The sequence below is a fragment of the Paralichthys olivaceus genome, chromosome 9 (assembly GCF_024713975.1).
Source record: "Paralichthys olivaceus isolate ysfri-2021 chromosome 9, ASM2471397v2, whole genome shotgun sequence".
In the NCBI taxonomy this organism is placed as follows: domain Eukaryota; kingdom Metazoa; phylum Chordata; class Actinopteri; order Pleuronectiformes; family Paralichthyidae; genus Paralichthys; species Paralichthys olivaceus.
Genome location: NC_091101.1, coordinates 9,791,994 through 9,818,421, shown reverse-complemented (window position 1 = coordinate 9,818,421; position 26,428 = coordinate 9,791,994). Strand labels below are relative to the sequence as shown.

Sequence of the window (26,428 nt, the reverse complement as noted above, 5' to 3'; positions counted from 1 at the left end):
TTAACTGGACATTTTCTGATGGATAATTATGCCACAACTGCGACTACAGTGGAAGCCTGCCAGGGTGTAAGAAGGGGCAAAAGCTGTGGGTCTAAATGAGATGAAGAATCATGAGTGCACTGCATTGGCAACACCAAAGCTGAAGCTATTGAATGATAACAGGCAAGTTCGGCTTAAAAATATGGGAGTGAAATATCTGATTTGCCAAATATACTGGCTGTAGCAGAGATTGAGTTCTGTTGTAGACAGTGTAAACAAAGTAAATCACTACTAGACGGATTGCTGTGATCAATAAACAGTAATCCACCATTTTATTCAATGAAAGGTGGTATCTTCAAGTAATAGAAGTAATACACAGAAATATGCATGACAAAAATGTGTGAGAAACTACTTCTGAGCATCAAAACACAAAATAATGTCACTTCGCAAAAATACGATTTTCTGAGGGTGAAGTTCACCTCAGTGGCCGTGGACTCATGTGTTGCTGTCATGTCATGTGTTCACCACAAAGGCTCACGAGGCTGGACATTCAAACATGTATCCCTTTTTGATTCAAGTGAGCTTTATTCGTATCTGGTTGAAGGAAATTCAGCTTTATGGTGCATCCTTTTTTTTCAGTGAAATCAGCAGCTGTGAAGAAAAGGTGTGGTAACTGGCACATTAAAGTCTCGAGGCTCTGATCTTATTCCCAGATTCAGCTTCAGAAACCTTGACGTCATACAACCCCATGTTAAGAAATAGTAAAAAACAGTGTTTGTTCTCCTCAAGTAAATTGTTAGTGCCCAGGTTGTAGTAATTCAGATGGTCACTGCTGCCCCAGTGTCCGTACAGTCCGTCCATTTGTCCTCTAGTATTCTAAGCTACAATATATATACACATAAGGGAGAATCTTACTGTTTAAGTGTGATTGGTGCACTAAGTCTGATTCTGTTTAAAAGTGATATGTTGGCCACGAAAACACGGTCATTCACTGTCCACCATACAAACGGCATGAGGGCCAGAGCCTAAATCAGGCTGTGATGTAGACATACAAAGATTTAATTCCACAAACTGTCCTTATAAGGCCTCAGTTAAATTCACTTTTGGACACATAGTTTTATGTAAATCTTTTATCGTTTGGCTCGGAGGAGTGCATGCACTGTTGCTTCTCTTGTCAAGTTGCGACACAACAAATCAGAGGGTAAACATTGCAGATGTCCACAAGAAGCCTTGCATGCACACTTTGATGGTGAAATCGATGTCAGTGTCCGTGTACGCACAGAAAGTTACACACTAGCTTTTAAACACATTACACAGAAAAATAGAAAATAAACCACATCAACTCTCGTTTCACCCAGTTACGCCCGTACTTGTTAGTGATTGTGAAATAACTCCACGTAACATTGTAGATTTAACATTCTATGGAATGTAACACTAAAAATATGACAATGACAAAAATCACATGTATGTCCTTATAATGTTATGACTAAGACTTGCAGGTCTCCAGTTTGTCTGGCCCAGGCACTCGGGGGCACCATGGTGGGTTGTTAGAAGGGCCAAGCACACGCTGAGCAAGAGTTAGGGGCCAGAGGTACAGTAGGTGTGGTGGCCCACCCACACAGAGCCACCACAGGGGGGCTCAGTCCAAGTCTGACCACCAGGCAAATCTACACCAGTCCCTGCACAGGAGATGTATCACGCTCTGTCTCTGCATTTAAAGGCAGCGGACGTGACACCAGCTGGTATCAGTGCTCGCACAATATCATGTCGACTGACATTGACACTCAAACATATAGTGCTGCATCCACATCAGCCAAATCAACACACATCATCACACTGGTTCATACGTAAAAAACAAAGCTGGTACGCCTGAATCACCCAAATCAATCTCCTTTTCTTTTTTCACCAGAAGATGACAACAGCAGCAGAGTTCATTCATAAAAAGAAATTCCTCCAGCTGCTGCTATTCCAAGTGACACTTCAAATTATTATTGCAATATTTACTAATAGGAAATAGGGATCTTTTGGGATTACTGAATGGCATTAAAACGAGTCACAGTCAATTGCTGTCAAGGCCAATAGATGCAACTAAAAAGCAAATAAAGCCCTCCAGCAAACGGTAATCACTCAAAACAATCACCTGCAAAGCATGAAGTTTAATCCTCGTATGTGCATATAGTCCTGAAAACCTTTCCACTAATTGTGTTGTGCTATTGATGTTTATTCTCACTTCAAACTTAACTTTACTAATGCAAAGAGTTTAAATTGAACTGAGTCAATGCAGGACACTAATATCACTATACTGTAGTAGCTCAGGTGATGCTGTTTGTAATAACTGGTGAAAAAACAGTGACACCTAGTGTCGACCTTCCATATTATTATTTAGAAAACGACTTATTTTATCCACAAATAATAACACTATAATAATTAACCACTTTTTGATGACCATAAATAAGAAGCATCTTTGGTCAACCCTGCAATTAAGAATTCCCAGGGTAGAAGATGGTGTAAGAAAGAAAACATATGCAATTTCAAACAGCAAAAATCCAACACCTGCACAACTGCTCTGTTTTGTAAGAGAACAACCCTTGCACCTTTAGACTAGGTGATTTGGCCTCAAGCTGCTTTTATAACAGTCCATCTATGATTCAGAGTAGTAAAAAAAAAAAACACAAAATAAAGTCCCAAAACTCTGTGGTGTGAGTGCATTCAACGGTTTCACTCCATTTATCTGTGCGTAAGTAAAACGCTGTGCTGCGGAGTCTAGCTCTGGGAGAAGTACTCAAGAACGAGGCGGAGGTGTCCCAAGCGGTCTTTGAGCGAGGTCAGGGACAGGACAGTGGTCTGATAGGCTGGGTCCAGCTGCAGGACAGACAGCAGCCACCAGCACCAGGCTGGGCCGTTGGATGAGGACTACAAGAGATAGAAAAAAAAAGGATTAGAACAAAAACATGAACCTGATTTATTAGGAAAAAGCTTGGCGCACTATCCAAGCCCATTAGACCTTTTAGCGGAAATCACTTGAACATTAACTTTTTATCTCTTAATTGTTTTTTCCCCCACAACTTCCAACTACTTCATCATTTTTTATTATTTCACTGAAAGCTTGCGGCATGCATAGATCCTATCTCAGTGAACATGGTGTCTGTTTTTATTAGTGTCGTGGGATGTTACCACTGTACCATAATGTAGCTTTGAATGCAGTTTGATCAATCAAAAACAAGTTTGAAGTCTCTGCAAATAAACAAATCAGTGTCTACCAGGAGCATGAGTAAACAAAAAATATAAATACATGAAAAAAACAATGGCAGGCTTTGGTGACATGAATTCTACTAAATGAACTAAACCAATCCGCTACTTTTGTTTGATGACTGTTGAAACCTTTAAATGGAAAACGTCTAGACACATTAGGAAACTATAGACCTGATTTCTGTTGTTTACTCTCATCAGTAAGGAAACAAGGTCCACATCATATCAGCAGTAGACAACATGACTGGCTGTTGACATTCAAAACAGGAGGTAAACTAAGGCCCAATGGCTCAAAGATAAGCCGTTTTCAGACGTGAACTCCAGAAATGGGGAAAATTGGGTCATAACATTTTCCAAACTTTGCCTTTCACATAAGAAGGACGAAGCAGAAGATTGTCAAAGTCAGACGCGTTCACAACAACAAGAAAATGTCTGGAGGCGAGGGGTGGTGTCAGGGCAGAGCAGCAGGAGACACAATATAAATTGTGCTGCAAAAAGCACTGAGTCTGATTTTTCAGTTTTGCGTCTGTGGCGTGTTACCAACATCACTGACACACCCACTCATGCAATTTGGACATTTTCCTGCTATATTCTCACACGGGATCTTTTTGACATTTTTTGGACATTTTACAGAGAATGTCCAGAGTTCAGTGCATGTTTTAAAGCAGCTGCAGTATCATGGACAATGAGATGTTTTAATGGTTACAACTGCTGCCACTATTATGTTAAGGCCCCAACCTGAATGTTTTCCTCCTTTTCTGGCATGGTGCCGTACTGTCTGTCGATCTGCTCACGAATGCGGCTGCCCATGCGCAGGTACCATTCCTGAGCCTGCTGGTACACACTGTCATGGAGATGCTGCAAAAGCTCTAACTCACTATCATCAACCTGAGAGAGGGGGGGGACAGAGACGGGAGAGGAGAGTGATTGTGTTGTCGAGCAGTAACATTTTATAGTATAGTATAGATTGTGATTTTTACGTGCTGACCTTGAGGTCCTCCAGGTACTCTATGTCAGCAGTGTGGTAACCGTCTCTCTGACCTCTCTTAAGCACCCTGAATCTGCTGCCACCCACAGCGTCCACATAAGACCGTCCATCAGGCAGCAACTCAAGACTGTGGATCTCCAGAATACAGCCATAGTCAGCAAACCTGTGGTGCATTAGATAAAACCAGAAATCTCATCAATGTCCAAGCGAAAACTTTCTGAATGCAATATTTGCCACATAAGATACAGAAAAGCATCGTAGGTCACAGAAAGTTCCACAAAATCTGGTTCATTTTGAGCTACAAATATATTCTGTTGTTGTTTTCACCCCTGTTTGTTTGTTGGTTTGAATGTTTGTAAGCAAGATTAGGCAAAAGAAACAGTTTACCATGAAACTTGGTGGAAGGATGTGTTTTGGATCAGGAAGAGCCAATTAAATTTTGGTGCAAATCTGGATTAGGGGTTGGATCCAGGATTTTTTTTTCAATTTCTTTAACGTTGCTGAAAAGGTTTTTGTGTGCTTCATACCCTTTGCCATGCTCATAGCTGCACATGCCAAATCTCTTGGTGCCTGTCTCCATGCAGCGTCGCATCATCAGCCGATACCGAGGCTCGAAAATGTGCAGGGGGCAGGGGACTCCAGGGTAAGCCACCGTGCAAACAAATATAGGGATGTCCTTATTGAGACTGCAAAGACAAGGCGTAGGAGAAATCAGGGAGACAGTCCACAGAGCAGCTACAGTAAATCCTAAATCTAAATTATATTTTATTGTATGTTCCATAGAGAGGTTCCTACTTGGACAGTTCAGCCATCTCAGCATCGTGAACCTGCTTCCTCTCAGCCAACTGTGATGGGAAACGCTGGTTCATGATGTCCTGAAGCAAAATCGTGGGGTTGTACTTCCTGTTTTTTAGGTACTGGGTAGAAAAAATTGAGAGTAGGTTATCAGCAATAGTATAAATACTATTATATTCAAACAGGAACAAACAAAATAAGGGATTAAAACTTGTAGTTAAAACTTTGGTTTATTTTTGAATAACTAATAGTTTTATTGATCTTCTTAAATTCAAATGTAGTGTTGTCCATGGAGATACAAGCATACAGATAACTACAGCAGTATTTTTAACAATAGATGTTTGATTCTGTCACAAGCAATGAAAAACCAGGGGAGTCCTCGTGCAGCTGAGACATTAATGAGAAATCAGTTATAAATCATTTTTACAAAGCTGTCAGCAAAGCAAAGGAGTGAGTTTTGTCTCACCCTGCCAGAGCTAACTTTGGTATCTGAAGACCACAATGTGGTGCCAAGTAAAAAAAAAAGTGGAGCTAAAACAGGTTCTTCTGCCTTCATGTTGAAAACAGATCTATGACTGCATGTGTCTGTGCTGGTCACCTCTTGCAGCGGCTGTTTGCAGAGTGGACAGCGGAGGTTGTGGTCCAGACTCCTCTCTATGCAGTTTTTACAAAAGGTGTGACCACAGGGAGTCGTGACCGGCTCAAAGAACAACCTGCGGAGAGGAGGAATGTTTAGTACAGTGGACGTTAGTGGTGATTATTTGTGAGTAGAGAGAGATTGAGAACAGATTCAGTCTGATTAATGACTCCACAGGAGACAGTGATATACCATTGATTTGAGGACACTGACCTAATGCAGAGAGGGCACTCAAAATCTGACACAGTGAGAACACCCAGAGTTTTCACTCTGCGCTGACTACTTTCACCTGAAACACAGAGAGAGAGGAGATGAAACACAGTCACACTGAAGCTCTGTGATGAGTTTGCTCTGCTGAACAAGAAGAAGAAGAGAACGAAACAATGATTATTATGTCATTTGAGTGTATTAGTAAAACTGTTTATAGTGACAATAACAAATGCCCTGTTCAGACCAGGTACTAACATTCAGCCTAAGAGATCTAACCACAAGAGGGCAGCGTCCTGTTCACACCTGTTAAAAAAATGTCTGTGAACACTTGTGATCAGATTTCACTTCCCTGCTCTATTTACAAATACACATAGAGAGAGAGAGAGTGAGAGAGAGATGCTGTATGCAGCTCTGCCATGGAAAAGATTTTACCCATTTGAAAAAAGAATCAGTCATTATGTGTTGGTCAGGGTTGAGTTGAGAGATGACCTACGAGGATGAAGAGGATTTGGTGTTAAAAGATAATTAAAACGTTGAGTATTTTGCGACAGACAGGTCAGTGTATTAAAGAGAGAGAGCGGCTCAGGCTGCATTTTTCTGTCTGAACCCATCAGAGCCCGAGAGTCAACGAACCGAGGCCAACCGGAACTCGACAGCCATTCTGTGTTCTTTGTCTGAACCTGACCCGAGCCCGATGCTTGTTTTCCCTGATACAGACATATGCGAGAGTGTGTGTCCCAGACCAGCGATCAGATCTCAGGACGGGTGTGTTCAGACCTGAACTTGTGACCACTTGTGATTGGATCACTCAGGACAGATGTTAAAACCAGGTCTTAACGGGGTCAAAGATGATGAAGGTATCAGTCAAATTATATTAAGTATGTATATGGAGTGTTTCTGTGTACACCTGCCATGTTCATCTTCTTTCCTCATCATCATTTCCTCGTCCTCTTCAGCTGCAGGGAGGAAGGACACCGCCTGGCAGAGGCTGAGGCAGCACTCTGTACCTGTGTCGTGTTTCATCTTGAAGCACAAAAGACAAACGATTTGATCAGTTAGGGTGATATTTACATTCACCTTGAAAACCAACCACTCACACATTCCTAACCAGCTTACCTGGTGTGTCTCTCTCCTCCCTTTACCTTCTCCCTCTTCTCCGAGTGGATGTTTGAGGGCCTCAGGATGCACCGGCCCCTGAGAGCCACTGAGGCTGGTGATGGGGCAAGGCTCTTTCAGGTACTCTGATACAATCTGCAGGATGCAGGATACCTCCTCCGGCACCGCCATGCCCTCTGCCTCCAGGATCTGCCGTTTAAATGGAAACAAATGTATTAAAAGAAATGTGTTTGTTTTCACCAGTGCTGTAAACTAAGGTGAAAGGTTGCAAGTAAAATGTGATTGAAAACGAATTATTGTGAAGGGGAATACATTTAAAATGTGTAAACGTAATATTACTGCTGTCATTTTCATGCACCTCTATCTCTAATAAGCCTGGATATAAACCACATGTGGCCTCACAGTTTGTAACTGGTGCAACTGCTCCTTCAAGCCATGGTAAATTATATGAAATGGTTTAAAGGACATCAGTGTTGCCTTGAAGGAAAACTTTTCTGTCTGTCTATTTGTCTGTCTGTCTGCCTGACTGTCTGTCTGTCTGTCTGTCTGTCTGCCTGCCTGCCTGCCTGCCTGCCTGCCTGCCTGCCTGACTGTCTGTCTGTCTGTCTGTCTGCCTGCCTGTCTGCCTGCCTGCCTGCCTGACTGCCTGCCTGCCTGACTGCCTGCCTGCCTGCCTGACTGCCTGCCTGCCTGCCTGCCTGCCTGCCTGCCTGCCTGCCTGCCTGCCTGCCTGCCCGCCTGCCTGCCTGCCTGCCTGCCTGCCTGCCCGCCTGCCCGCCTGCCTGCCTGACTGTCTGTCTGCCTGCCTGCCTGGGACATGGGCCACAAAAGAGCCCATTCAATTTCTGTGCAGATCCATAAAATGGGGCAGAGAATTCCCAGAAAATGTTTCCTGGAACTAAATAAAAAAATCAGGCACATTAAATGAACTGATATCTATGAATGTGTGCAATTTGGTGCAGCTTGATTTGATTTAAAGGGATTGTAGGGCATTGAGGGAGGTACGCTTTCTACTGAGTACCATTCTGTTACTACTGAGTGTTACTTATCTGGTCTGTTAATTCATTACAGCAGCCACAAAATTATCTTTCTGGTCCCAGCTTGTGTTTACATGCACATGCTTGGAATGAGCTGTATGATTTCCCATATGTTAGTGTGTCTGTTCTGTGCTTTAGTCTGATTGCTGTGATTAAGTATGTCTTTATGCTGTCTCTGTCCATTCTTGAACCTTTTTTTTTTATTTGCTGGCCCATCTTGACTGGGACTCCCTGACAAATAGACATATATCTAAATAACATTCCTGGTTAAATAAAGGATAAGTAAAAGATCAATAAAATTAACAGCCCTCCGGTAATGTTAACAAACCTTCTTGATTTGACTCTTTGCAGGAACAAAGTCGGTTTGCAGTTTGAGGCAGTGGTGGAACTGGATGAGAGCGTCTGTCTGCTGACCCATCTCCAGCAGTACATTCCCTTTACGAAAGAAGCCCTGCACACAGAGAGAGAGAAAAGCAACCAGCACATCACTGCCTGTTAAAGTGAATTACACATTCAAACCCGGTCACTGCAGAGAACATCAACCTCACTGAAAGGTTTACACAAATGCATTGATTGTCGTTTGCATCACTTAACTGCTTGAATGTAATGTGACAGTTAAAAGTGATGTAACAGATCTCTGGAAATAAAATGAAATGACTGCATTAGCAGTGGGCCACCCACTGGCACTGAGCGATTATGACATAAGTAGTTGTTTGCATAACTTTGTGAATGACATAACGTCAATAAAAGCAGATAAAATCATCTTTAGTGGGTCAGCTTTCTACAAGTACACTGACACAAATCTAAATAAATGAAAGAGGCAGCACCTTTCTTGGTTACATGTGTGCTATTAAATGCACATTACAAAACCAGATGATTAAGTCCTTCTGCGGTTGAAGTCCGCAGACTTGCAGAGAGATCAACTGAAGTAAAAAGACAGCAGTGAATTTGGTTTAATCTATGGACGTACGGTGAATTTGTTCTGTTCTGCTGTGTAGACACTGCAGTTACTGACTCGTTGAACTCCTTCATCAGTCTGTCAAGTTGCAGTTACATCCATGTCTGTCCAGGCTAATAAAACATTGACTTTAAGGAATTAAAGAAAAGGCATTAAGATAAGATTTTTTGTGCTAATTAGCACATGAAATCTAGAGTAATTGCCAAAAACTTGTTGAGTGAGATAACATTTGACCCTTTGACCACCAAATTCTAATCACGTCATCCTTGAGGCCAAGTGACAAAGACATTTCCTGAAGTTGTCCCTGAGACCCGGACAGACAGACAGAAATGGGATGAAAAGGACATGAGACGTCCCATCACTCACCTCGGTCCAGTTGGGTCGAAGGCAGCAGAGGTAGTCGAGGTCTGTCAGAGCATCAGAGAAACGCATCAGGCCACAGTTAGCTTCTGCTCTGTACAACTTCAAACTCAGGTCATCTGGGGCTGAGGGTGGAAAAACAGAGAGAGGTTAAGTAACTGAGAAAAAGTAGTTACACATGTTCCTAACAACAAACTTAACACATGCAATGACACGTATAAAGCAGCCTGCATAACAAGTTGGTTTAGAACATGACTTAAATAAATAAACTTTTAAACCACACACCTCATGTACCACACATCACTGATGCAGAGCTTATTAAACAGATCATGACTCCACAGGATGGCTCAGATCCCCATTTAAATACCCCTTGAAAGCCTCTGCCATCAGTTTCAATTCATCAGTTACATCACTCATACAGTCGCTTTTGCATAAAGCTGCTGCTCCAGTTAAATAATGTTTGTTTATTGTATGTAAAGGTTATAATCAAAAACACACCCTCTGCACTTGACAATGCCCATACAAAGAAATTATAAAATGAAAAAGACCAAGCCCAACCTTAAATGGCTGAATGACTGAATATTTGTTTAATTGGACTGACAGAGATGGCGACCTTGTTACATCTGTAGATTCACTGTAGCAGTAAACACTCCTGGAAGCCTACACACTTCATAAACTGGGGCAGTAGTTGTCCCTTTTTTTACTTTCTTGCTGCTGAATGGAGAAAATAAGGTCAATTGCAGGAGATAAGTAACTCCACTGATAAAATAGACGAAAATATCTGATTGCTTCTAGGAATCCAGCGCTCTGAGCTATGAAAATATATCACAATGTTCCCTTTGCAACCCATTCTTTTCTGTGCAGGGCTTCTTAACGGCAGACATGTGCTAAAACCGCTCAATAAACAGAAATTGAGTCCAACATTGTTCTCTGACAACAGCTGTTATAGCTTCTATTACTGCTTCTTCTACTGTATGTGATTATAGGACATTTTATATCAAACCGATGCAGGTAAACCTCTGTACCATATTTCTCATTCTTACATATACAATAAACCTGCTACACGATATACTATTTACTGTGAATACCACTATCATTACAGCTGTCATTGGTGCTCACTTCATCTATGTTTCATATTTTCTTTTGTGTAACTACTTTTAAAATGGATTTGCCTCTCCATGTATATTAGGCATTGTCTTTTCATTGTCTATCTATTGCACCTCTCTCTGTCCTGGGAGAAGGATCCCTCACTCCCTCCTTTTTCTCCCCAGTTAAAACCTTTCTTTTGTGGTAGTATTTCCTCACTCTTGGTGATATGTAAATATGGGCTACACAAATGAAGTTTGATTGATTGGTTGATTGATTGATTATTCTGAAACATATTACATATTTGCTGTTTTGCCTAAGTGGATTAACAGAGAGGAAAACAAGACTTCTAATAAACTTACCAAGGAGGAAGCAGCGTCTGGAGACTGATCACTGACCCAGTTATACATTTAGGTCATTCGAACACAATCAATCCAATCTCAATGTGAGTTCCCTGTCATTGCATTATCGTTCTGTGAAATAGATGCACTGCCACTCACAATCACTGGGCAACAGACTGTGCGCACTAAATGAAAAGTGGGACTCTAAACTAGTTCATCTTCTTGTTATCTTGCAATGCAATCCAAGGTATCCATGTTCCTTTTTTCCTATACAAGCAGTCCTTTCATCAACACTGCCTTTTAAAACATTTGGAACACACCCATTTTTAGTATTATTAACAGTTCAGGTTATATAAGGGGGTCAGTTAACTGCTCAAAAAAATAAGGTTGCGGTCAACAAAGACTGATGTTAAAGGTTCAGTGTGTAAGATTTAGGTGAAAGGGAACTATTGGCAAGAATTTAATGTAGAATAATTGAAATAATGATGTTTTCACTCGTTTGTTTCATCTAAATTGTATGAATTGTAGTTTTCTTTACCCCAGTAAAGGTCCTTTATGTTCAAATATTTTATATTTACACCAAGGGGGTCCTCTCTACGGGGACCGCCATGTTTTTTACATTAGACTGGATAAACTAAAAACTTTTGAGTTTTTATGACAACTGAAGCTACCACAGGTTATTTTTCATGTTTGTAAGGAGAGGGTGAGGTGAGGGGTGTTCAGCTGCAGTGTTTATTTTTCTTATATTGCATTTTTTGCATACGCAGTCGCAGCATAGAAAACTGGCTGGAGCATTGTTGTTGTGGAAGGAATATAATGGGGAACCTGGTGATGGGAATCAGGGGTGGGTTTGATTTGGGAGAATCAACAGTTTTTGACCGTGTAGCTATTTCAGTTTTGTTTTGTGCTTTGGAATTCAAAAGGTTAAATTTCTTTCTGCTGATAATCATCTTTTATGGAAAGTGTTAATAAATCTAGTCCATGAATGCAAGACAGGCTGCACACCGGACATATCATTTGTTAGCTGCTGATTCAGAGCATCGTTGGACCGAGATCCCCCCATTCAAACCTTAGTGGCTTATTTGTTAGTTTTTTTTGAAAGTCACTACTACAATGGGCCCTTGGCTAGCTGTGGTTCAGGAAGTAGAGCGAGTGCTCCCTCCAGTCACCATGTCCAAAGTGTCCTTGGGCAGGACACTGGACCCCACTTTGTCCCTGATGGCTTTGTGAATGGTGTGGGATAGAAAAAGTGCAGTATATCGAAGTGCTGGAATAGTGTGAATGGCTGAATGTGACTTGTACTGTAGACCAGAAGGGCGTTATATAAATACAGTCCATTTATGTGTCAGGGATTAAAGGTCCAGTGTGTAAGATTAAGGTGAAAGGGATCTATTGGCAGAAATTAAATATAAAATAATCTAGTGTTGTTTTTACTAGTGTGTTTGATCTAAACTTTGCGAATAGTTGTTTTCTTTACCCTCGAATAGGCGCTTTATATTGAAATGTTTAATATTTACATCGGGAGCGGGTCGTACGATCGCTGCCATGTTATTTACAGTTGTCCAGACTGGAAAAAACACCTTTTGAGTTTTAAGAAAACTGAAGGCTACCATAGGTTCTCTTTCGTGTTTGGAAGGGGAGGGTGAGGTGAGGGGTATTCAGCTGCAACATGAAACAAAAATTAATGTTAATACAAAATTAACAAGTTCTACAAGTGACCTTTGTTTGTTGATGACTCACAAACCCTCTGTCTGCACAGAGAGAGTGTTGGAACAAAGTGTGTTACTATTACACCCTCTTATGCATCATTAGGTCAATGCTGTGCTGCAGGAAGTAGTAGGCGGCTGTGTGTTGTTGTCTGAATGGTGAGAATAAAACAATGTAACAGAGGAAGACAGACCGGATGGTCAGAGATTGATTGTACTGTACAATACAAAACAATACAATAATATACACATTGTCAGACTATAATATATATATATATATATTGGAGTTTGCTTTTGCATATAATTGCCTGTGACACATTAATGGGAACTAATGTAGAGTTTGGACAAACGATATGAACAATATTTAATATCCAGCATTAAAAAAAACATCATGGGTGTGTTCCGCTTCAGAATAAACACATATTCTAGATTCACTTTAATTCAGCATTAAATTCCATGAGTCTTTGTTATCACCATGTAGAGATTATTGTGTGTTTCAAATCAAAAAACACTGACACAGTTGATTGTGTGGATTTAAATGACACTTTGAAAAAACAAATATTGAGGTGTTATAAAACTTTTTACCGGAAGTGCAGGTTTACACGTCAGACAAACATCTGTAAGCAGCTGGAATGGTGCTTGTGTCTCTTACCCGTGTCCAGCCCCTCGCTGGCGATGCGTAAAGCCTCGGGGAATGCGCTGGCTCTCAGCTTCTCCTGGATGTGGCACATGGTCCGGGTCGGGTCCGGGCAGCACTTCTCCGCGACGCCGATGAGCAGGACGTTGTTCTTGGTGGCCCTCACCTCCCTTTGTTTTAGCCTCGCTTTGCACGCCGGGCACTTGGACGGGAGGAATCCTCCGACCGCGCACCTCCGGCAGAACGAGTGGCCGCACGACACGGTCACCGGCTCGGTCATGAGGAAGAGGCACAGGGGACACTCCAGGAGATCCATGGGGAAGGGGCTGGCTGCGGTTATGTCGGTCAGAAGAAGGGAAGAGACGCAGCTTTGGGGAGATGTGGACGGTTTCTAAGAAGTAGTAACAGTGGTGGTCGTGCACGGACCATTTAAATAACACGCTGACAGCCAGACACGGTCAGTGAGTCCCCCTCCTCTGTGATCACCCACCGGCTCGGGTCCAGCTCGATTAATGCTCGCTCCTGCTGTCACACGCTCACCTCAGTAATGTCCTTTACGCATAAAACTGGCATGATCCATTTCCAGCGCTAACGTGGTGGTTTTACCGTGAGACGCACGGCAGCTCCCCTCTCAGAGCAGCTGGAGTAAAACGAGCGAAGAAGCAGAAGTCCGCTGCAGACTCCACACACGACCCGCAGAAGAAGAAGAGGTGCACATGGATATTTCTTATATCCAGGTCCGTGTCCGATCTTAACCCGACGTACACGCTCAGCCTCGGCGCTGTTACTGTGTTACACCATTACATTACATAAATAAAAGACCACGTGACGCAGCGACGCGCCCTCCCATTGGCTGAGCGCACGCCTTTTAGCCCTGTTGTGAAACCAAAGGATGCAGAGTTTCATAACATAAGTCCTGCGACAAAGATGCTCCTCTTTTCTTTTTTTACCCGGTTTAATTTGTACTGAATCAGTGGCTTCGTGCGACAGGTTAGCGTGCTAATGCTGACGCGGTTGCATGGAGACTGAAGGGAATCCCAACTGCAGCAGCAGCAGCAGCAGAGGAGATCAGACAGGGGCGAGGTGGTGATAGTGACATAAGCCCAGTGGTGGTGATCCTCACTTGTTTTGCATTAACATACCCTGACATAGAAACCACGTGCACCTGATGTAAGGCTGTTAATGGGGTTGACATGTTTGTCTGGAGGTGCTGTATCTTGTGCTTTTTAAGGAAGGACAAGACGAACTGCAGAGCCGAGCTGTGTTATAACCATAAACAACCAGTGTTCATGTGTTACACAAGTCAGTGCAAGTCAGGTGGAACCTGTCTCATGGAGTGTCATTGAAATGAGGCCAGAGGCGGCGGCTGGCCAAACACACTTTTAAACATTATTATTGCAGCAAGTTGCTTTAAGAGGACTATTAGGCAACCACACCACCTTTGAGAAATATGTACTTTAAAGATGAGGTAAAGCATTTGCTTTATGCGCACCCCAAACAGCAATTCCTCAGCAGATGCTAGAAAAGGCTGTAGTGAAAAATAGTTGTTAAATTCACAACAAAATGCCGTTTCTACCTCTTTTAATGAAGCTCTGGACTGAAGACCAAAGGTGACAGGGCCTTGGCTGTCAGGCCCCCAACCGTATGGAGTAGTTTACCTGAGAAACTCTTAAAACATGCTTTTACCAAATAGCTTTTACCTTATTATTTTAGCTGCTATTTATTTGTTTATGCATTTATTTTGTCATTACTTTAAAATGATGTATTAATGTATTAATGTATTTGCTTTTAGATTTTGTATTATATGTAATTAGCTGTCTCTGATTTTGAAAGGCTTGTTGTTTTGATTGTATTTTTCATTTTCACAATTTAATTTGTCCCCTTAGTGAGGCATGTTTTAATGGCTGTTGCTACATTGATGGCTGTTTTTTAAAAACTGCAGAAACTTCCTGCTCGAACCAGACTTAGCTTAGTTTCGCCCTAAAATCAATTCAGGTTATTCACTGGACTTTAGCTGCTTCCGTCTTAATAAAAACAGTAAAATGGGGTGTTTCTGAACTTTTCATCGGTAGTCTGAGGTGCTGTGTGTTAAGTTTTCACTATTGTGGTTTCAACTTCTGTAGATGCAGAGAAGGGTCAGAGCAAAACAATGCTTCCCACAGCTTCTGGTGAGTAGAGGAGTGAAGTTTGATGCTGAACTTGCAACATACTAGACTGGTAAATGAACAGCTATTAGCTGTGTTGCAACTACAAAACTTCATAACTCCTTTCAACATTTCATATTAGAGTAAACTTGAAGAAGCTTAACAGGCAGCCTGGGGTGACTTGAATTTCTTTCTGACAATCGTCTACATAGAACCTGGGAAAACACAACACCGGTTATATTGCAACTATAGTACATGCTGACCTCTCTGTGACCACTCTCACGAGATTAGACAGCGTGCAAGTTACATTGACAGCACTTAAAGCACATACAATTTTAAAACATTTGACAAGAGTTCCCCTACAAACACACATTTACTACTACTGTGTGATTGTGAAAACATTGTACCCTTCTGCAAATAGATTTTAATTGTTTTTTATTACAAAAACTGAAAGTTGGCTCCCCAGTTGATCTGAGTGACATCTAAATTCTTTGAAAATGTTCACAGGAAGAGGTAATAATATGCGATTGCTTTTAAATAAAACACCAGTCCAGTCAGGATTTCAGACCCAGCAAACTTCTCTTACACTAATAAGCTCACAAAAACAGTTAAGATGCACAAAAGAAACACAAATACTCAATACAAAACTTAAGCAATTTCATCAATAATACTGCACATAGCAGCATCTTTGTCCCATATTTTCTCTCTCCTTGAAGGAGGGATGCTTTTGTCCTGTTGAGCCACTGCCATACAGCTGGCACCTGCTTCCTCTACATCCATAGGTTCACTTTTCAGCCTGGGAGCCAGGCCAGAAGAACTACCAACACTAGCTGCTGCAGACGCATTTCTTGTCCCATCACCAGCACCATCTGGACCCTCCATCTGTGGTAAGTCATCAGGGAGTGAGGTGAGGCACCCCTGAATCATCTCCACCACTCTCTCCAAGTGTTTCTGGAACCTCTCAGCTGTCTCAAGCCTCTGCCTCTTCTGCACCTCCATCATTACCCTCAGCGTCTCCCTTGCCTGATGTGGCCTGTACTCATTTATCAAGTGGTGCAAGTGAACAAACAGAAGCTTTAGGTCCTCCAGTTTTTCTTCACGCTTTATGCTACCCGGGCTCTTAATGAGGATGTCCAGCAGGTCCAGAAAGTTCACGAGGATGGACATGTTGAGCTTCTTCAGCTCCCGTTTGTGGTCAAACTGCACAGGGTGGAGCCGCTCGATGCCCTGGCTCTCCAGAGGCCGGATGATGAGGTCATCACACTGGAACTGGTTGCCAAACATCATGTAGCTGTCTCTGATGGGTGGAGGTGGCTTGGGAGCCAGACCTTTACGGATGTTTTCATCTGTGTACTCTTTGATGTACTGCATAGGCGGAGGGGGCAGAGCACTGACCTGCTGCGGTTCACCCATGATGTTGAACTGAAACAGAGACACCGTCTGTGAGTTTCACAAGAACACTGAGTTGTTAATTTTTAACTGTTACACACTTGGTGGTATGGTTGTGTATATTAACAGTAAGTAAGTGTTCAATTAATCCTTCAAATAAACCGAGCAGTGCAGCCATACAACAGTACTGTATCGCATATATTGAAGATGTTACATGAGTGTTAAACAAGTGGGTCCTTTAGGTAAGGAAGCAACCGACATCAAAATATAAGTATCAGAAGTACGTGTACTCATTACAAAGAACGGCCACGATCAGATTACAGAAAATGTGTTAATGCAGCATAACTGTTATTTGATTAAATTCATATTCATGTGTTTCACGTGTAAAATAACGTACAGCTGCCACAAACACATGATAGAGTTAAACGCACCATATCTCCACTTGAACGTTGTGGACCTGTAATTTCCTACTGAAGTAACGTGCCTGTAGTAATTATATAAAACTGTAGAAACACCATTATTATATTACTGTGTCCACCTTTATAACAAGTCATAGAATGACTGTGTTGTTTTTGTGAAGGATCAGAGCCACACATGGCTCATCCCCGCACATTACAGCGTTAGTCTGCCAGTTTACTACGTTTGAGACACACAACCAGCGGGTGGTCGGTTGTTTGCGTTAGCTGCTGCTGCCGGATGACCGAGGAGCAGACACTCTCACCCGCACAGCTTGTTTCCATCGTTGGATGTGTTACGTGCTCAGTCTAAAAGCCAGTTACGCGACACTGACAACGTTGTTAATGCAAACACGGAGTTAGCTAACTAGCAATGGCGGCTACTGGGCTAGCGGTATCGATGCTAGCACTTGCTAACTAGTAACCTCGTTGCTCGAAGCACACCAACAGCACAGGTACACACAGAGGAACAGACGAGATTCGTACACACCTGTTACACGACTCCCCGGTGGGAGAATACAGATGTTAGAGGTGAAGTAAACAGAGGTACAACACCGGGCTGTTAGCTCTTAGCTTAGCTGCTTAACTACCCTGAACATTGGTCTCTGTCCCATTCCCATTGGCTGAAATGTGCTCGTGACGAATAAACGAAACGCTGATTGGTCGAGATTTTGAAACCGTGTAGTAATACTTTTCTATATCAAGTATATTTGTGGTATTTGACGAAAAGTTGAATTTCTGTTTGCAGCTTAATTCCTGGTTATGTAATAAAAATATATATTTATGCTCCCGATTATATAAAAATGTGAATTTAAGTGATGATTTTAAAAGGAGCTTCTAATGTTTTACATGTCAACTGGACATCATCGCTTCAACACATGGTTTCACTGTTAGACAATCAGAGAAGGTCAACCTTTTTATTGTGTTAAACTGTCTTTCTGTGACCTAAAACCTGAAGTACTCAAAACCACAACACGAATACTACTACAAGTCTAGTACAACCACCACCACTACTATTATGAGCAACAACAACTTTCGTGTATCTTGAGATAACAATCATAAAATGCTTTCTGCTTATCCTGACAAAGTTAAAGACTGTGTCAGTAACACAACCAATGAGGTTAAACACACGTTACACAACATTTTATGAATTTAAAAGAAGTAAACATTTCAAAAGAAATGTTGGAAAAATCATCAGTCCTGTGTTAGTATGTTAAGATCTGATACTGCTTTAAACTTTTCCCAACACCAAGTAAAACCTTTGGTTTGTTGCCATTATACTTATTTTTTCAGCTTGATTACATTTTTTTTGTGGAAACATCCTTCACCATCAATTCTAGGATACAGTCAGTACCTTCAAGGTGCAGTTTTACATGGAAAATTTTCAAAAATCACTCTTCTGTGATCGCACATGTGGGCTTATCGCAACAACTTCAGTGGAAGTACCTGTCAGTGTATGTCATCAGTGTCGATCATTTGTTGCAGCAAGGATGTGGTTTACAGAATGCCGTATCTCTATTCCGGAAGCTCCAAAGCTTCTGTTACACTGAGCAACCCACTTTGCTCTTACTTTTTTTTCTGTTACATGCAGTGAAGTTCTCAGTCTCTCCTGATAAAATTCAGTGTTTCTCACGGTGTTGTTCATCGCTCTTACCATGTTCCCCAGGGTGATTTTAAAGGGGACTATGATCAAAAAATCTCAACAAAAGAAAAGAACATCACCTTGTAACTACAAGGAGCGATTCTTTGTATTGGATACACAAGACTTGAAGTACTCTGAGCGACGACCGGGGGTAAGTACATGAACATATTCAGTAAACACACTAGTTAATCAAGGCGGCCTCCTTGGAACTTAATGTAGTTTGAATTATATCTACACTGTGCACAGGAAACATAAAGTAAAGATCATGTTGTTTCAGAAAAAGCCGATGATGAAAGGTTGCATCGAGCTCTCCAGTATCAAGTGTGTGGAGATTGTGTGTTGTGATGTTCCTATACCATGCAACTATAAGTACCCTTTTCAGGTGAGGTTCACCAAAATACAAAATACACACTAATTCAATATAATTCAGTGTACAGCAAATATGATGCAGGTTTGGGAATGTAATATTACAAAAACAAAATGAAACTTACTAAAATACAATTATTTACACAGATTTTACATGACAACCATTACCTCTACATTTTCGCCCCAGACAATGATTGTCGGCAGAGATGGGTCAGAGCTCTCAAAGAAGGTGAGAAATATTTAGAGCATCGAAAGCACTGCAATAACTTAAGGTGAATTATGGATTTTAGGTTAATTTCATTCTGTTTTTTTTTATCTTGTCTGAGTTAGAGACAAAACACAACAATTTGGTCACAAAATACCACCCAAACATCTTGATGTATGGAAAATGGAGATGCTGCCAACAAACAGAGAAACTGGCGCCAGGGTGTCAAGTATATGATCCACTGGGTTATGGTTTGTATTATTTCATCACTTGTTTTGTCCAGTTCCTAATTTGTGTATTTTTATATATCTTGACATTGTTAAGTAATGAGAGTAAAGTAATGGGATGTTTTTGTCATGTGAATATGACGACAAAATGTATTAATGTAGAAAACTATTTTGTAAAAAATGTATATTTATAAGAAACATTCTCTAATTTAAATTTTCTGATTTCTCCACAGCTTCCAAAAAACCACTCCCTCAACTCCCGGATCCAGAGGTAGCTCTTTCTAAAGCAAAAATATTACGTGCTGTTGAAATTTTATTCATGTGCATGTCAACACTGATGTAATTCGAGCAGATCCGAAGAAACGGATGGATCCAGGATTGTCTTTTTGTTTCCCATGAATTAATTCAATCAATGCCGGTAGAGTTGAAATGCACGTACAAGATGGTTGCTCTCATGTGCAACATATTCTGAGTGACAGGCACACAGATTAAACAGCTCTAGTTTGAGAGAGAACACTTGTGGATGCCACTTGGATGTGCATTTTCTACTGCAGCTGAAATGATGAGGTCTGACTGTCTGCATGGGCGATAACTTTATGGATGATAGTGCGAGGGAGCATGTGGCAAAAAAACACTGCAAATGTGCTGAACACAGACATGCAATGCAACAGCGCAAAGCACCATGTCAGAGTTTTCTTATGTTACTATGAGTGAAGTTTGAAAAATGTCATAATGAAACTGTGGCAGGACAAATTAGAAATGGAGCGGCACTACATTCTAGGTACTTAATGAGAAACGCTGCTTTCATGAGATAGAGCAGTAGCCTTGGTGGAGGTCAGAGCTTCCTTCTAGTTCGATATTTAATAATTTGCTTCTTTGGATTTTCAAATTGCAAATGCTCCTGTGGTTTGTGGACAGATAAGCAGCTCAGTTTCGTTATCATGTATTTGTCATATCAGATTATAATTTAGCGTCTTCTTCTGCTTACATTTGTTTCTTGCTGTAAACATATCATACTTATTATGAAGTGTGATATAACCCAAATATTGTGATTTTAAGAACTTTTCTATGGGGTGTTGTGACTGAACATGTTAATGTATACTTATTTTCATGTACATTTGAGCTGTTATTGCTATTTTTATCAGGTTCAAATACCTTTTATACATTTTTCTTCTTATCTTTGGTAGATGGAACTGCAAAATGGAGGACAGAGGCTTGTCATCGCTCTGCAAGACTACACACCAGTGGAAGATAAAAACCTGCCTCTTCAGAAAGATCATGAGTATGTCCTGATCAAAAGCTCCCACCCTGACTGGTGGGCTGTGCAGGACAACCAGGGGTAAGGCACCGAAATGTCTGTCCATTCTCGCTTCTGGCTCACACCGCTCACACCTCTTTTCTGAATTGTTTCCAGGAATATAGGATTTGTGCCCAGTGCGTACGTAGCTGAAAAGTCTGACACCTTTGAGAGATTTGAGTGAGTTTTATTTTCTCTTTCTCTTTTCTATTTAACTGTGAACATGTGGATACCTGTCCGCTGCAGGATTGTCTTAATTGTGGTTCATTTGTCATTTCACAGATGGTACAATAAAAACATCACCAGAGGGGAAGCAGAGAGTTTGCTAATGAAAGAGGTAAAAAGAATGCCAATATTTAAGGATCTGATGATTATTACATTTTCATTTGTTTATGTCTCCAGCTGTGTTTTGACTTTTAATCCTAATAATTCTTCTGATAATTATCAGGATGTTGTATGTTGTATGATGCAGGGCAGTTTAAATGCACCTGCAAATTAACAACGTAGAAACAGCTGCGAATGTTTCACAACCACAACGTTTCCTCCAATGTAGAATTTCCTGCTGTGAAGAGCTCTTGCTACGTTTTGCAAGAAGGAGCTAAAACAGCTATCCATCATTGTCTTTTAGTCAAAGTGACCCTCGTGCCTGTGCTAGTTTTAGCTAAAGATTAAAGAAATGATTTGAAAAGCTGTTTGAAGATGTTAACAGTTCTTGTGCCTTTTATAATAAAACAGAAATATTTTTTGGCAACTGTGTTTAGCGATTAAGGAGGTAGAGCAGGTTGTCCACTAACCAGAAGGTTGGTGGTTCAATGCCTCGCTCTTTAGTCTGCGTGCTGAAGTGCATGCCTGAATCGGAAATTGCCCCTCACGGCTCTGCTGGCAGTGTGTGATAGAAAGGTTCATGATAGAAGGGCTCATGATCCCTCCCCTCTTCTCTCCCCTCATTTCCACCCACCTCTCGTCTCTCCCCCATTTATCACCACTCACCCAAAGCAGTCGTGGCAGATGATCGCCCAGATAGATTTTTTTTACTCTCCACAGTCGCCAAGTACTTACTTGTTGGGAACTGTTGAGTTTCTCCATAATTTTGCAAGGGCTCAACCTTACTGTGCAAAGTGCCTTGAGATAATATGTGTTGTGATTTGGTGCTATACAAAAACTACTGAATTAATGTGTATTTCGATGAATGTAGTTACATGGGGCATAATGAAGTGGGACTTTAAAACGAATGTATAATTACATTTTGATGGTTATGTGGTTTCAACACTTTATTTTCAGGGAAAGGAAGGTGCATTCATGGTGCGTGACTCCAGGCAGGCAGGCGTATACACAGTGTCGGTCTTCACAAAAGCACCAGGGTAACTTTACTTATATTATACTTGAAATTGTTAATGTGATTTACTTTCACAGATTATATATAACTAGATGCAATTCTGATATGTGTATCTACATCTGATTTGCCTGATATGTCACTGACTCATGTTTAAATACTTAGATTGCTTATAATGGTGTGATTTGACCTCCAGGTCAAATGGGGAGAAGAATCCGAGAGTGAAACATTACCAGATCAGGCAGACAGAGACAGACGAGAGCGCCTTTTACTTGGCGGAGAAGTACCTGTTCAGCACCATTCCTGAGCTCATCCTTTACCACCAACACAATGCTGCCGGTTGAGTGTGGTTTTCTGCATACAAGTATTAGTAACATGAGCCCGAAAGAAGTTGATAAAACAGCTCATGCTCTACAAAACAAGTGTTCTGCTCTGAGATCATGAATGAATATGTATTAATGTACCTCTGTATGTCTATTTATTTTCTTGTCAGGCTTGATAACGCGTCTGAGACACCCGGTCCCTCAGGATGGAGTCAGCTCCCGGGACGCTGCTGACCCCGCAGAAGGTTAGAGCATGTACAGTTGCATATATGGCTCAGCTGGTTGAACTGGAGCTCAAAACGTTGAGAACCCAATGCTGGAAATCTTGTTCTTGCTGACCTCTAGTGGTTTCCAGTGCACACCCAAAATTCACATTTGTTATCTTTCCTCTGTCGTTATTACATCTTAATTTAACACTGTAATGGGTGTTGCTCACTACATTATTCAACAGGTCAGTGGGAGGTGGACCCAGAGGAGCTGATCTTGGGTCAGGAGCTGGGCAGTGGTCAGTTTGGGCTGGTGCTGGAGGGGAGATGGAGGGAGAGGAGGGTTGCAGTGAAGATGATAAGAGATAAGTCCATGTCAGATGAGGACTTTAAAGAAGAGGCAAGAGTCATGATGTAAGACAAGTGTAATTTATGGTGATGTTTCATATCCAGGACAAAAGAACTGAAAACCAGGGGACCTATGCATGTGTATTTGTGTGTGTTTTAACAGGAGGTTCTCCCACTGTAGGCTGGTGCAGCTCTATGGTGTGTGCACCCAGCATTCTCCCATGTGTCTTGTGTTTGAGTTCATGGAAAACGGCTGCCTGTCAGACTACCTGAGAGACAGAAAGGGAGGTTTGTCTCAGGACTTGTTGCTTGGGATGTGTCTGGATGTCAGTGAGGGGATGGCTTACCTGGAGAGTTCCAATTTCATCCACAGAGATCTGGTAAAATATCAGAAATTTTAAAATCCACTTTTGTGTCTCTGTTGTTTGAGCAGTGAATCCATCGTCTGCTTCTCTTTCTTCCGCAGGCTGCCAGGAACTGTCTTGTGTCAAAGAACAATGAGGTGAAGGTATCAGATTTTGGGATGACCAGGTACGACTTTTACCATCATCATGTTTTTCATCACAGTATTTGTTATGTTTTGACTATAGTTATCAGCTCACATGTACTGCTCTATAATGTTGTATATCTCCGGGCCGTAGATTTGTTCTGGACGATCAGTACACAAGTTCCCAGTGCTCCAAGTTCCCTGTCAAGTGGTCGGCCCCAGAGGTCATCAAATACTGCAAGTTCAGCAGCAAGTCAGACGTCTGGTCATTCGGTGTGTTTACATGTTTCACTTGTATGTATGTCTGTTTCGCTGTCTTTTCAACCCTTTATATTCTGATTTTAAAGTTTCTGAAAGCATGTTCTTTAGTTTGGCAGAGGAGTTGATGTCTGCTCTTGTAATGATGTTGAATAATAAGAAACACTGTTGCACCAAATTAATGTCCTGTTTTTAAATACCATCATATATAGCTTCTTTCTTAACTAAGTGCTTAACATAAGGGAGGAAATGGAAGTTAAATAACAGCAATACAAATTACCAGTTTATAAAACAGAGCAATTAGAAAACAATAATAAAACAACATTCATAGAAACTTAACGATGAAAGATGTTTTACGAGGATATTTGAAATATTTTAAGGATGTTGATTGTCTGAACTCAGAAGGTAAACAGTTCCACAGTTCTTAGTCACCAATCTAGATCTGAGAATAACTCGCAGAGCTCCATTCCCAGATCCAAGTTATCTCACATACAGGGTCAATAGATTCTTGATGTGGTTTGGAGACATTTATTGCTTTAAAAGTGAGAATTTTGAAATCAATGTGAAATGTAACACAATAACCAGTAATATGTTTATGTTGCTTGTTGCCTGTTAGCATCTGAGCAGAAGTATAATACGTTAACTATGTTTACATGTTCTATATAAACTCTGTGTCTCCCTGTTCCCCCCGCTCAGGTGTAATCATGTGGGAGATTTTCAACGAGGGCCGTCTTCCCTATGAGAACCGCTCCAACACTGAGGTGGTGGAGTCCCTGAATGCAGGCCTGAGGCTCCTGAAGCCCCGCCTGGCTCCAGATGCAGTTTACATGCTCATGGAGTGGTGCTGGAAAGAGGTGAGCACAAGACTTTGACATAGTTGAAGCAGAGGAAGTCCCAAATCATAATACTAATGTATTTTTTTCTGTTTTACTATGCAGAAGCCAGACGATCGTCCATCCTTCGCTCATGTCCTTCACGAGCTGGCCACCCTCTCAAACCTGTGAATGGGGATAATATCTGGGAATGATGATTTAAAAAAAACTTAATTTATTTAATTTATATTGATTTAAACACCAATTCCCCTTCAGAAGCAACGTGGGTGAAGTTATTTCATCTGATGATAACAAAACATAAGACAATTTTCAATCCCTGGACATTGCACTTTATCTGTTTTACAGTTTTGAATTTCATACCTGAGAATCCTCATAACGTCCACTCACATAGCTACAGCTGCTCACTGCAGATTTATTCTAAGGGATCCTTGTTTATTTGGTGAGGTGGTTCTGTTATTTGACTGGCTGTCAATTAAAGGAAACCCTGCTCATTAAATGTTCTTTATGTTTTTCAATGTTCTCAGTAGTAAAATTATGGCACTTAGCCATAGCCAGCTTGACTTCAGGTTATTGGCAGTGAATTCAAATGCGGATAATGCTGTTAACCTGCTCATTGTGCCTGTTTCAAATGGTCATAGTTTCGCCAAAGTGAGACCAAATACAGTAACACAAGTGGAAATAGAAAAAAATGTATAATTGCAATTAGCCCTGGGGGCTAATGAGCAAATTAGCCAATGTTTAAAAAAGGAAAAAAAGCTAATTTTACGTTGTCCCTTTCAGACCTTTATGACAAATAAATGTAATTGAGGATTTATATTTTACAAATACAATTTAAATTAAAGGAAGACACTACACATATTTTTAGGGAAATACAAATAAAATGCACATCTTTTCTGCATTGTTTTATTCTGTGTTTTCATATTGGCACATGTTGGCAAGATTAAATGCTGATACTGATATGTCCGTCACAAGTAGACGATAAATCAGTCATAAATCCTGGGACCATGTTGTGAGAATGTGGGATTAAAATGTAACAGGAAATTCATCAGTTTCTGTTTTCAGGCAGTTGCAGGTGACAGGTGATGCTGTAGCCCAAATAAGCCTTTTTGAGAATCTGCATCCTTGTTAATCGCAACACAATGACAAGACACAACGGAAAATAAGAGAACATGGTGACAAATAAGAAAACACAATGGAAAAAAACAAAACACGACAACGAATCACAAAACTTGTGTTGTCAGCTTTTCTGCCTTCCAGTGCATCCGTCCAATCAGCAGTCATCCATGTTGATAGCAGGTACCGAGTTTACCTTTTCTGTTTTAACTTTATGTCATTGTGTTCTCTTATCTGCAGTTGTGTTTAGTGATTAGTTGGGATTTGATGTTGTTATTTGCACTTCAGGGCCACCGTATTTAAATGGCTCTTTATCTTCATCCTAATTGGATGCATTAGGCCCAACAAAAGCCGTGATGGTGCTTTCATGTGGCTCAGCTGTGGTGGGAAAATAGAGAGAGAACTGGGTTAAACACTGCGTGAGCAAATCTTATAGTTTGTGAATTATAAAAGAATGAGCTGAAATACAGGCCTACTATATATGGCTGGTTGATATGGCCAAAAATTATACCAAGATAAATATTTTCAGTCAGTTATCAGTCAGTATCGATAATGATCACAATAAACATCACAATATAATTTCTGTTAGGATTAAATACTGAATTTTGCTGCTGATTGAAGGTGATTTTAAAGGAATAGTTCACCAAAAAAATGTACTCATCTATTCACCACTGTGCCGATGGAGGGGTGGGTGAAGTTAATT

General features: G+C 41.1%; 3 protein-coding genes across 4 annotated transcripts; 1 reads left to right on the top strand and 2 right to left on the bottom strand.

Annotated features, from left to right (window-relative positions):
- Positions 1-279: 279 nt before the first annotated feature.
- On the bottom strand, positions 280-13,909 carry lonrf4 (LON peptidase N-terminal domain and ring finger 4). The gene is made up of 12 exons (XM_020112690.2): positions 13,115-13,909; positions 9,336-9,454; positions 8,340-8,462; positions 6,975-7,163; positions 6,770-6,881; positions 5,862-5,937; positions 5,610-5,724; positions 5,012-5,133; positions 4,744-4,902; positions 4,217-4,379; positions 3,967-4,116; positions 280-2,892 (listed from the first exon to the last, which is right to left on the bottom strand). The coding sequence occupies exons 1-12, from the start codon at positions 13,413-13,415 to the stop codon at positions 2,743-2,745; spliced, it is 1,779 nt and encodes a 592-aa protein (XP_019968249.2). The 5' UTR covers positions 13,416-13,909; the 3' UTR covers positions 280-2,742.
- A 1,752-nt stretch (positions 13,910-15,661) lies between these two features.
- med7 (mediator complex subunit 7) lies at positions 15,662-17,723 on the bottom strand. Its single transcript, XM_020086050.2, has 2 exons — positions 17,578-17,723; positions 15,662-16,665 (listed from the first exon to the last, which is right to left on the bottom strand). Exon 2 carries the CDS (start codon positions 16,654-16,656, stop codon positions 15,892-15,894), a length of 765 nt encoding a protein of 254 aa, XP_019941609.1. The 5' UTR covers positions 16,657-16,665; positions 17,578-17,723; the 3' UTR covers positions 15,662-15,891.
- Positions 17,431-25,108, top strand: itk (IL2 inducible T cell kinase). Of its 2 annotated transcripts, XM_069531110.1 has the most exons (18): positions 17,431-17,542; positions 18,754-18,880; positions 19,007-19,111; positions 19,243-19,324; positions 19,426-19,551; positions 19,761-19,798; positions 20,715-20,866; positions 20,942-21,004; positions 21,107-21,161; positions 22,106-22,185; positions 22,354-22,496; positions 22,651-22,725; positions 22,932-23,100; positions 23,198-23,414; positions 23,501-23,565; positions 23,676-23,794; positions 24,476-24,633; positions 24,718-25,108. In XM_069531110.1, exons 2-18 carry the CDS (start codon positions 18,773-18,775, stop codon positions 24,781-24,783), a joined length of 1,821 nt encoding a protein of 606 aa, XP_069387211.1. In that variant the 5' UTR covers positions 17,431-17,542; positions 18,754-18,772; the 3' UTR covers positions 24,784-25,108. The 2 variants fall into 2 exon arrangements, with proteins under 2 accessions (XP_069387211.1, XP_019941595.2); XM_020086036.2 differs by lacking the exon at positions 17,431-17,542 and having other exon boundaries at positions 18,536-18,880.
- Positions 25,109-26,428: the final 1,320 nt, after the last annotated feature.

Excerpts from the sequence above, each read along its gene's own strand:
- lonrf4 (XM_020112690.2), bottom strand. The coding sequence starts at position 13,415 with ATGGATCTCCTGGAGTGTCCCCTGTGCCTCTTCCTCATGACCGAGCCG. Across the intron at positions 7,164-8,339 it reads CAAAGAGTCAAATCAAGAAG|ATCCTGGAGGCAGAGGGCAT; the intron begins GTTTGTTAACAT and ends TTTAAACGGCAG. Across the intron at positions 4,903-5,011 it reads GAGATGGCTGAACTGTCCAA|TCTCAATAAGGACATCCCTA; the intron begins GTAGGAACCTCT and ends TTGTCTTTGCAG.
- med7 (XM_020086050.2), bottom strand. The coding sequence starts at position 16,656 with ATGGGTGAACCGCAGCAGGTCAGTGCTCTGCCCCCTCCGCCTATGCAG.
- itk (XM_020086036.2), top strand. The coding sequence starts at position 18,743 with ATGTTCCCCAGGGTGATTTTAAAGGGGACTATGATCAAAAAATCTCAA. Across the intron at positions 20,867-20,941 it reads GCTGTGCAGGACAACCAGGG|GAATATAGGATTTGTGCCCA; the intron begins GTAAGGCACCGA and ends AATTGTTTCCAG. Across the intron at positions 24,634-24,717 it reads TGGAGTGGTGCTGGAAAGAG|AAGCCAGACGATCGTCCATC; the intron begins GTGAGCACAAGA and ends TTTACTATGCAG.